Below are 11,720 nucleotides of genomic sequence, written 5' to 3'. Positions count from 1 at the left end.
TTGTACCATTGTATTTACTATTTTGGATATAAACTAATCTAAATAAACTTTAACTTAACCATGTGTGTGGGTGTGTGTGTGTGTTTGGCCAACATTGTGAGGATCAATATAATAAGTGTAGCAAACCTAATAACTTATAAATGTATTTATATGTCAAATTGTCATTTAAACATTAACAAGTAAACACTACCATCGGCCTTTCTACAATTAATTAATACATTAATTTAAATGCACCATTCATATGTCACATCAATGATGGCATAAAACTGTGATCTATTCAATAACATTAAAACGTCTGGAGTCACAATGAGAGACGATTACAAAAGATAATAGATCATTTTTATTTAAACACACTCAACAGTAAATATGTACAAAGAAATCATTTAAAATATTTTTTAGGATTGTTAATTTAAAAGGTCACTCTCTAGAAATGTTCATATATATCCAAAGCTTTATAGGCAGAAATAATGTCATATTTAGCAAAAACTACCCAGTATCGGTGATTGCTTGTGATTGATCTGATTATTAGTTGGCATATCATGTAATTAACTCAATAAAAATCATTAATTGACATAGTTTTTACTCTTTAAATTTTAAATAATTAATAAATTAATAAACTCCTTAAATAAATAATTCAGAAAATGTTATTAGTGCTACATTAGTATCTATAGGACAATAAATCTTTAGATTTAAATACAAATCCTTATACTGAAGTCACATTTCTTCTCAAAACAGAGGGGTTCTGAAAACATAAGGCTGCATCTGGCTCATACGTCTCATACTGGGGGTTTGAGTCCTGGATCTGTGCAACCTATTGAAACGTGGACATCGTTAATAATACAGATAAATAAATATACATTTAAAATGGCAATTTAGTGTGGATCTATTGGCTCACCTGATGTGACTGCTTTCTACAAGCTTTAATTTCTGTATCAGCATATGCCACAAAATGGATTAACGTGTAGACTCTGAAACAAAAGAACATAATACACCATTACTAAAAATAGGAATGATTTATCTTCAGACTTTAGACTGGTTTTATATTTAATGTAGGCCTATTGCATGATCTCCACTTTGTGATTTAGCGAAACACTAAAACAAAAAGGTCTGGCAATTTTAACCATATAAAAGAATCAGTGATAATGATTTTATTCTTTTGTGCATGTTTAGTTACCTGTGGTATAGCATTGCAATAAATTGCACTATCAGCAATAATGCGAAGCTCAGTAGAAACATCAGTGCAATCGGATCAAGGGAAAACACTTCTGTTGGGGATCGAGACCCATTAGGATAAATCTTTGGGATCTTTATGGAGATTGAGTCACCAATTGTCTCAAGGAAGAAAGTTGCCACTAGCCAAAGTGCATTGCAGAAGAAAAAGGCAAATGTAACCTATATGAAAGAGAACAGCAAAACAGCATGGAGACAAAACTTTACTGTTTCAGAATATATAGACAAAACCACATACAAAGTCATTTTTGCATACTGACAAGCGTACGAGGCTTACCTTATTTCGAAGTTCTCTCAGATCATTAGCTATTTTTTCCTGTTGTTCTTTATTCTCTTTAAGAGGTTCTAGATATTTCTTTTGCAATTCTCTCCAGAAATCGATTTCATCCTGCATGTGGTGAAACAGTACATGTATATTATGTGTGACATATCTGCAGCAACCAAGAGCAGGGCCAGTTAGCACAGCCCCCAAAAAAGCGAGTTTCTCCATTGACAACCATTCAAATGTAGCCATGTATTATGGCAGAATAATAATAAACATAATTATTTTTGCAAAAATAAATAAATTATAAAAAATTATAAACAAATATGATATAATATAATTTAATATAATATAATTTATTTCTACCAATTCGTCTTACCATTGGAAGCGCAGATTCATGCAAGGGAAAGTCATAAGATTTCATCTGCAGATGTTCAATCCAAGCTTTTGGAATGAAATATATAACCGTTTTAATCGTAATCTAATTCAATAAGTCAACAGCTAGAATATTAGGATATTAAGTATGGAAGTCATACTTACTTTGATGAGCACTGAGTGGGAACTCCTCTGCCCTACATTGTAGGAATACAGTATTATTAGTGATAGTAGTATTAAAAACATCCACTGTAATCTGAAAGTAATTAATTTGTCAAATCTATATAAAAATTCTACACAGGTGGATAGAAATGAGATGAAACAATGTGAATTTGTGCTATAGTGTGTGTTTTTTTTTACCTTTGTGTTTCCAAAGGAACATGTGGCTTTTCCGTTTCTGTTATGGTTTCTGCAGGTAGTATCTCCTTGCTCGAATCTTCTTCAGATTCCAAACATGGACATTTGCAACATGTGGCATTCATGAACTTCTTCTTGATGGTATCGACTGCTGTAGTCTTAGCCTGGCCGCCGGTTTCACGAGTGCCCCACGTGACATTGTTCATGTTGACTATAGAGTAAATGGCCAGGAGTAAATACCCGCTGGGAATGCAGAGGAAGTATAACAACCCATAGATGACCAGTGAGAACTCCTGAGGGTGTAAAGCTGCCGTAATGATGTACAACACCACCATGCCGATGAGGAAGAGACCACTGGGGGTCAGAAAAGTTTTTTGCCTCACTAAATCCCCTATGAGAGTAGAAATGAGGAAATAAAGTATGTGCAGTCTAAAAATATTGAGTGTCTATAAATAGGCATGAAAAAAGACATAGTCGTTACCTATGATGCAGAGAATTGTTCCCGCCATGAGAAATGCGTAGAACACACTCATAATTGCTGCAATTTTAATCTGCATGTCAGATGTCAGTTTGAAGCACAAGATGAGATAGACAGTAGGGGGCACTACGGCCAAAGCAAGAGCAATATTTTCACCGATTCCCGAAATGAACACAAAGCTTCCTGCAAGATAAAGAAAGCACTTTAATAGCCCCTTTTTTTTCTGCCATAAAACAGCACACTGAATCTAATGCAAATAAATGACTGTCAGTTTTTCTATGCAAGCAAATCCTTACCTGATATCATGAGACAGATAGTGGCAGGGCCCAAGATGGAAGCTGCCATGCTGATAATCTGGTACAAGATGTAAAGTTTTGAGATAGAGCTGTTCCTCTCAGAGGTCAGTCCTCCTGAGCCCAAGAGGTCGATGGTGTTGGCCATGGTAGAAGGTCCCCAGCGTCTGCGCTGGTTGTAGAACTCTTTAAAATCCTGAGGCGCATTGGTGTAGGCATCAGATGCTGCATTATACTCAACCCTCCACCCCTGCTGCAGAAGCAGAGTGCATAACCAGCGGTCCTCACCTGACGTTACACCGAAAAGAGGGTGAATTTGTTTAGTCTAGGCTGAATTGATATTATTTGTCATGTGGTTAGCTTCATGTAGACATTACCTTGATCATACTGGACGTAGTGGCTGGCTTCACTTGCTTTAGTTGTATACCTCTTCATGACGTTGTCGTCCATGAGTGCGGCTCCTCTGAAAAGACTGAAACATCCAGGGCTGCACAGTACACAGCCGAACACGTGCTCTGCGGTCTTTTGCAGCCAGTGGCCTACCGCATATTCAAACTTCTGATACCACACCATGGGCCCTTTAAGCATAATATCTTATTAGTCAGTTTATCACCTTTATGATCTATACTATACGTAAGTAGTCGCAAGTGCAGTTTTCTTTAGAATAGATGAGTGGATCTCAGATTTTACAATGGTCATCAAGCGGCAAAATAGTTAAACATGGTACCATATTTAATGTAGATGTTTCCATAGTTTTCAAAGATGAGTGCATGTCTATATTTGCGACTAGTTTCTACCAAATGACAGATGAATTTGGTGGAAAATACCACCTATGATTATAGCTATCATAACTGGCTTTATCCCTACAGACAATACATACAGCTCAGACATATTTGTTTGTTATCTTGATTTTATTTTATTTAAAAAATGTAATTTATTTATTTAAATTCTCTTTGAATGCTTTTTCTAATTTAATTTATTAGTAGTAGTTTTATCTGGTTAATTATTCTTCACACTTCCTCTGCCTCATACTTTGAAAACCATTCTAGAAAAGTTTTTTTAAAAGTTTGGGTTCCAGGAAGATTTTAAAAATGTTTTTGAAAGAAGTCTCTTATGCTCACCAAGGTTGCATTTATTTGATAAAAAATACAGTAATAGTCATATTCGAGTTTTATGGCTTTTAGTCAATGCCTATTAGCTTCATATAGTCCATAGTAGTGTACTCCTTAAAATTGATGTGAAATAATATTATAATTTAAAATAAATATTTCTTTTATTAATATATTTTGCAATTGTAATTCCTGTGATGGCAAAGCTGAATTTTCAGCATCATTACTCTAGTCTTCAGTGTCACATGATCCTTCAAAAATCATTCTAATACACAGATTTTCAGCTCAAGAAACATTTCCTATTATTATCAGTGCTGAAAACAGTTGTGCTGCTTAACAATTAAATATAACCATGAAACATTTTTTGCTAAATAGTTAAAAGTAACAGCTTTTATTTCAAATAGAAATCTTTTGTAACATTATAAATGTCTTTGAATGTGCCCTTGCTGAAAGTATATATATATATATATATATATATATATATAATAAAATCTTACTGAACCAAAACTATTCTATTCTAGATGTTTAGAAAATTTTACAGTAATGAATCAAAAACAATAAAATGACCCGATAAAAATGGTTTATACTTAATATATATATCCAACCTGTGCCTGTTGGATGAATCCTGCCACAGGCAGCCCCAACCTCTGGGTAGAGTTTCAGTCTGTCAATTAACAGCATGACTGCGGACGGCTGGAAATCAGTATCCCCATCCAGGGCCAAGATATACGTGTTCTCCTTCTCTCTCTAATGAGCATTGCAAACATTCAGAGTCTAGCTGATATTGTATTATTCTGTAGAAATACTAGTGGTGAACTTTAAAGTTAAGCATCTAACCTTCAATTTCTCCTGAAGGTCATCCAGTCCTTCTCCTACCTCAAACCTTTTGAAGTACTGTCTGTTAAGTCTCCAGCCAAAAATGTAATACAAGTACATTATCTGCAAACACAGATGATTAGTGAAGTTCTGGGCGCGTTTTCTTCACCTGCGTTTAGCTGCATGACCCTTACCTGAGACCATCTTTTTTTGTGACGAATAAGTTGCTTGTCTTTGAAGTGAACCATTATCACATTGCCATTAGGAAGGGTGTATTCCAGACGACCTCCATAGGGGGTGTTTATGATCTTCTGCCATGGTAGTGGTGGCGTCTGCTTGAATATACACGGATCCTCCTCACTAAAAATGCTAATGCATGTGAAGTATTATTAGATTAGTTTTTCCCATAAATTCTCAGTAACCATAAACAGATCAAAATAAAGAGGATTCTTACGTGTAAACTTCTTTAATTACATCCACAAGAATTTCAGCGTATTCATTTGCATGGCGCTGCCTTCCATTATCAACATCCATGAAAGCGTCATCAAAATAAATATGGAATTCAAACTGGACATCACTGTGTTTGTCGGTCTTGGGCCTGTATTTATCGAGCCTGGTAGTAAAAGAAATAGTATTCGATTACAAGTACAATTCAATTGAGACTGAATGAGTGAGTGTATGTTTACCTGAACATAGAGATGATTATCTTCATCATTTCATCGTAGGTCTCATGCCACATCGTTGCACACAGAAACACTCTGATGGTTTCTTCTGTGCTGAGGAACACATATTAAGAAATCCAAAGGAAAATTGTAATTCCTCAGAGGTCGCTCTCAGATACATTTCATTTAATTACTAACATTTGTAAAATTACACTGTAAAAAACATTATCGGGATTTTAACAGTAAAAGACTGTAAAAATGCTACAGTGAAAAACTGGTAATTGGTTAACAGAAAGTTTCCTTACTATATAGGGTAAATAACTGTGATAGATCTAATGGTATATTTAATGTAATTTTACTGTAAAATATCGTTAAATTTACAGTTTTTTGGAAGTGAAAACAAATAAGTCATTGTATAATTTACAGTGAAAAACCGTAATTTGACATTCCCACAATTCCCTGCGTGACACTTCACATTTTATGTATTTTTGTTGAAATAACTATGTTTCGGCATAGTTTTCTTAGTTTTTTTCTAATCAGTTATGTACATTAGGGTTTTATGTTACATTTAATGTTGTTAAATTAATGTTTATTGTATTTTTAAAATTTCATGTGTGTTACCATGATGGTGTTTAATGTTTGTGTGAATGACACTGTGTAGCAATATTAACTTGATTGTGTGAAAGCTGCTTGTGATGAGCTTTGATTGATCATGTGACTCTCATCTTCACTGTGATTGATGGTTGTCAGTATATTACAATGGTACAAAACAGATATTAATACTTCAATAGTTCGGTAAATTAACATTATATCAGATAATGAAATACGGCTTATTAATGTAAATTTTAAGTCTGTAAAACCTAAAATGTTGCTACCGTATTTTTTACGGTAAATTTCTGGTAACCACAGCTGCCAGTTTTTTACCGTAAATTTAACAGATTTTTTTTACAGTGTAGAAGCAAGTGAATCAATTGTTAGTTGACATAGAGTAAAAGTATAAAGCTACAAAATTATGGCATAGCTGTGATAATTTGGATTTGGAAGATTGTGATAAGACGTGTTTGAGTTCATATTAAAATTCTTTTTTATTAGAGTTTACTCGAGCAATTCGAGTTTTATTGCAAACTTTGGTATTTTCACGAGTGTACAGTCTGAGATGCTGAAACTCTTTTAAAACTATAGAGGGGATACATGTAAAATTAAAGTCTTTTTGTCAGATGAAACATTTGACAAAAAATCTCATTTGTAAATTTTAATGGGAGCACATTTACTGTATAACATTACAGTATGAAAATGGATATTTAATTACTTTGCATTTAACAGTGGTATTCAAATATTAGTGTTTTTATAGATGGACATGAAGTAATAAATGTAAAAAACAATGAGAATGCACCATTAAATATTCAACATCGATACAGATCATTTAAAAATCTCTAATATTGGCTGATATGAACAATATGCAACCATACTTAGAGTTAGAAAGTTGAAACACTTACCACCGTTTCTCCTTGATTTTCTTTCTGATTTCAAAACGGGTGTTCAGCAACATGGACTGTTCCAGAAACGCTCCTTCATACATGCGTCGCACGAACAGATCTTGGGTTCTTTCTATTCGATGGATCTTCAGGAACCAGATGTAAAATGTACTGAGCATGAGTCCCAACCACCAGCTCAGAGCAGAGCAGATCAAACACGCCAGTCCTCCTGTACTCATTTTTTTCACGATGTTCCTGGCTTGTAGAGTATTTGTAGCATCAGTCAACATCAACCGCAACAGTGTATCACTGGATTTCGACCGAACGTTCTCAAAACAAGTAGAAGTTTGATTAGACCCTGGGAGTTTAAATGCAAGTGGAAACAAAAACACTGCCAAAACTGCAATCGAGGCCATGTACATGGGCAAAGCGAAGCTGCGGTGCAGGGAGTGCATCTTGCAAGCCACAACTACAAACCAGCGGCACAGCGCAGAGGATACAATCTGGAGCGCCACCAACGAAATAATGACTGTTTCGAAGACGGATTTGACCGATTCCCAGTTCTGACCAGACAGAGGAACATAAGCTACAACCACAGCTGCAGTAATCAGGATTCTCATCAAACTGGAGATGATGCACACCACATTACGGGACTGAGCGATGTCTTTGGAAATGTCCTCTAGACATGAGATGGAGAAGAGCGTGCTGTAGTTTTCCCACCAGTTCACAGAAACACAGATGGTCCCCACGATGGCAAGGCCAATTGATATGCTCATCTGAGGGGACTTTTCGATTGCCAGATAACTGACTGCAAAAAGCACATAACCCAGGACGATTAAGAAAATGGAGCATACGGGGAGCATTATAAGCCGCTTCCTCTCTTTGGCGAGGCACTCAGCGACTACCTGGAACACTGCTGACAGGATGCTCACACTGTTTAGGATCATCACATTGGTGACAATGTCAAAGTGTGGCATGGCTACTACTGTTAGAATTGCAGCTCCCAGTGCTACCAGGAACTCAACACACAGGACCTAGAGCAAAGATCAAATCAAAGTCAGAAAGGTTACTGCCATAACAATCAGTTTCTCTGCTACTATACATCTGTTTAACAAAAACTCTGTTTGCTTACCCAAAAAACAGTTTTTTTAGAGGGCATGGCTGCACTCTTGAAAATGAACTTCCATGTGCTTTTTAGCAAAAGGAGAACACTCGGCCCAACCAGAACAAAGCCAATCCCAAGTAGGGCGGCCGGCTTCTTTTCTGAACATATAATTTCAGTTTCATTGTTCCCAAATGTTATCAAAAGCAAAAATGATGTCTGTAAAGAAAAAAAATAGTTTCAGTCAAACCGAGCCTTTTGTGTAATATTCAATAGACAAGTTAATTGTTATCCTATCATCCAAAAATGATTAGCCAATGATTATTAAAGCAGCTCACTTTACTGAGCAGCGCAAGGGCAAAGACAAGTACGCCAACAATGGCACACGAGAACCATTTCAAACACCGCACTCGTTTCTTTGGTATCTGCTCATCTTGAATGATCGGCACTTCTCTGCACGCATCCCAAGGTCGCCTGTTTGGGAAGAAAAAAAAGGGAATAGCTTAATGGAAAATTTAAAGTTCATTTGAACGAGAAATTGAAAAGATGTAAAAAATGTTTTGGTATTTATCATGCTAGAGAGATTGAAGGAATATATGCCAGGAATAGGTAAAGAATTGTTCTTTATAAAGAAAGCAATTTGAGAGAAAGTGGAATATTAAAAATGTTAAATTCGAAAATAAGCATTTAGCTGCATAATTAAATGTTTGTGGAGATCTTAATTTTAATTATTTTATGTAAGTTTGATCAATGAAAAACATAAAATGATTACCTGAATTCATGTCTTTGCTGCTTTTCCATAGTGATGTTTGCAAGGCAGCAAAAACCTTTGATTGACCATATGTAAAACAGACCAGAGCCTTATAACCAGGTGGGAGGGAGTTTCTATGCTGTGACTTCTATATTTATCTTTACACATAAATCATCTACCTGTCCATATTCAGTTTAATTTCCCACTCCCTTTGATGGTGAAAAGAGTTTTTCAAATATTTTAAGCGACTTACTGGATTATACAACTACATGGTTAAACAAATGTGGTAAATCCCTTCTAATTAACGGATTATACTATGGCACACAATTACAGGGAAGAAATATTGTAATGCCACACTATACAGCGACATTCTAGATCATTCTCTGCTTCCAACTAATGGCATTAATTTGGGGGAAATATGGGGGTAATGTGCATAAGGAAATGGAGTTCGTGCGAAAGAACTAGTTGACTTACAGCACACAAAGACCAAGTGAGCATATGCAAAGAACATTAATGTAACTGTCGATATGCAAGATATAAACTGATCAGCCACATTAAAACCACTGAAAGGTAAAGTGAATAACATTGATTATATCGTTACAATGGCATCTGTCAATGTGTGGGATATATTCGGCCACAAGTGAACAGTCAGTTTTTGAATTTCATGTGTTGGAAGCAGGAAAAATGGGCGAGCGAAAAGATCTGAGTGACTTTGACCAGGGACAAAGATGACTGGGTCAGATCATCTCCAAAATGGCAAGTCTTGTGGGGTATTCCCGGTACGCATTGGTTAGTACCTAGCAAAAGTGGTGCAAGGAAGGACAACTGGTGAACTTTAGATATGGTCACTGTCTTCCACTGAACTGCCTCTCTGTGAGTGTTATGTATGTGCAACCAAAGTCTCTTATATAAAGTCTTTGGCGCGACTCAAATGCTTTGCTCTCACTCAGGTATTAAAGCTGTTGTCTGTTAATTTGACGAATGAACATTCACCTCGACTTTTTCAAATGTGATAAGACTTTAAAAATGATTTTACTTTAGTCAATATCACTATGGTTATAGTTGATAGATCCTGTTGTACATTCATACAGAGAGTAGTAGGGGTTATCAAGGGCTTTTCATCTAGAAAAACAAGGAAGAAATGTTTCTAAAGTTATGCAAGCATGAGCACAATTTGAAATGTACTGACTAACTGCCTAGTGACATTTTTATTCAGGGGAAGGGGCCAACTGTAATGCTGTAGACCCTTAGCCTCAGAAATGGACAGTGGAGCAATGGAAGAAGGTTGTTTGGTCTGATGAATCACATTTTTAAGATCAGGTACATGGCCAGGTGCATAGTTTACCTGGGGAACAGACATTTGGACAAATCTGATCCTTGGAGACCCCTCCTCGCATCTTGCAGAACTTAGAGGATCTGCTGCTATTGTTTTTGTGCCAGATATCACATAAAACATTCAGAGGACTCGTGGAGGACATGTGGAGAACATGTGCAGTCTGATGAGGACCTACATGATATACGGCATGTGGCTTTAATGTTGCGGCTGATCAGTGTACAAGGAAGAAGGAAATTAAAATGTAAGGGAGAAATCCCTTCATGATCTAGGGTTTCCATTAATGCGCTATGAGTAAAACATTCATGAGACAACAAGGAAATTGATATTTTGAAAATAGAGTTGGCCTCTGATCAAATTATTTTCTGAGACTCTTAGATCAGGAGTGAAGTTATCATTCTGTAACTTCACTTCATAGCTAGGACAAGGGCTTTCTTAGGACCCACCAAGAGAGGTGTAATCAATCTTGAGACCCAGCAAACACTTTTTAAACTTTAAAAGTTAAAGAGCTAAATAGACCTATGATCTATTTTAGTTAATCTTATACTGTCCTTGTCAAATGACAGAGATGGCTGTATTTATGAGGCTAATGATGCATTGGCATGGAACTAGCTGTTCTGACGGATTCATCTGACTGATTTGGCTACTCAGAATTATTCTTTACAAAACTGACTCAAGTAATTTGTTTCTGAATCTGAAGCCTGTCTAAAATAGTTAGCTACTTTTTTCATCAAATGTGATCCAGTTGTGTCGTAGGTTGTTGTCTCCTATATCTGTCACAATCCTCAGTCACTAGTCCTGTCACCACTGCACTACATTTTCCATGATCCTTCCTGGCTCCCACACTCATCAATCATCCACACCTGCCATCATTCACCTTCATCAGCTCCACTCCACTTAAGTCTGCTTCACACACTCATACCCGATACCTACCCTGTGGAAAACTAGGCCTAACCTATGCATCGAACTGTCTCATCCTTCTTCATCTTCAGTCTCCTGTTCATCATCGTCTGCCAGTCTCCGGTCACTTCTCTCTGTCACCTACAAAAGATAAGACTTTCATTCACATGCCAAGTATCATCAGCAATCCAGAGACTGATCCTGCTGATAACCGGTGTCATTCAATACACTCCATTCAGAGTTTACCTTTGTCTGCATTCTTCTGTTCCATGACAATATCAATACAAACAAAGCAACATGATCTCACGACCAATTCGTACGAATTCGTACAAGTGATAAAAAGGTGGCGAGTGAGGTCGTACGAATTTGTACAATTTGTTTAAATCCACGTGATGGGTAGGTTTAGGGGCGGGGTCATGGGTAGGTCATTTGTATGAATTTATATGAATTGGGCAATTCGTAAAATATGTTTGATTTAGCAAAAATCTAATTTGTACGAGTGAGGTCATATGAATTCGTACGAATTAGCCACCTCGTTGAATTCGTACAAATTGCCGTGACTATTACAATATAAATC

At 36.4% G+C, this 11,720-nt stretch overlaps 1 protein-coding gene across 1 annotated transcript; it reads right to left on the bottom strand.

Moving 5' to 3' along the window:
• Window positions 1–322: 322 nt before the first annotated feature.
• LOC311290937 (chitin synthase chs-1-like) lies at window positions 323–11,327 on the bottom strand. The gene is made up of 19 exons (XM_084409731.1): window positions 11,199–11,327; window positions 8,498–8,633; window positions 8,190–8,378; window positions 7,079–8,091; window positions 5,607–5,696; window positions 5,375–5,533; window positions 5,115–5,289; window positions 4,942–5,043; window positions 4,710–4,851; window positions 3,373–3,573; window positions 2,999–3,283; window positions 2,706–2,885; window positions 2,228–2,615; window positions 2,033–2,064; window positions 1,872–1,936; window positions 1,508–1,618; window positions 1,175–1,392; window positions 896–968; window positions 323–811 (listed from the first exon to the last, which is right to left on the bottom strand). Exons 1-19 carry the CDS (start codon window positions 11,204–11,206, stop codon window positions 704–706), a joined length of 3,675 nt encoding a protein of 1,224 aa, XP_084265857.1. The 5' UTR covers window positions 11,207–11,327; the 3' UTR covers window positions 323–703.
• Between the last annotated feature and the right edge of the window lie 393 nt (window positions 11,328–11,720).

Source organism: Rutilus rutilus (genome assembly GCF_951802725.1).
Source record: "Rutilus rutilus genome assembly, chromosome: 5".
Classification (NCBI taxonomy): domain Eukaryota; kingdom Metazoa; phylum Chordata; class Actinopteri; order Cypriniformes; family Leuciscidae; genus Rutilus; species Rutilus rutilus.
Note: the sequence above shows the minus strand (reverse complement) of the source record. Positions and strands in the feature narration are given on the sequence as shown.

Coding starts and splice junctions, on each gene's coding strand:
- LOC311290937 (XM_084409731.1), bottom strand. Junction 8,092..8,189: donor CTAAAAAAACTGTTTTTTGG/GTAAGCAAACAG, acceptor TCTTTGCTCTAG/GTCCTGTGTGTTGAGTTCCT. Junction 4,852..4,941: donor ACCTTCAGGAGAAATTGAAG/GTTAGATGCTTA, acceptor AATGCTCATTAG/AGAGAGAAGGAGAACACGTA.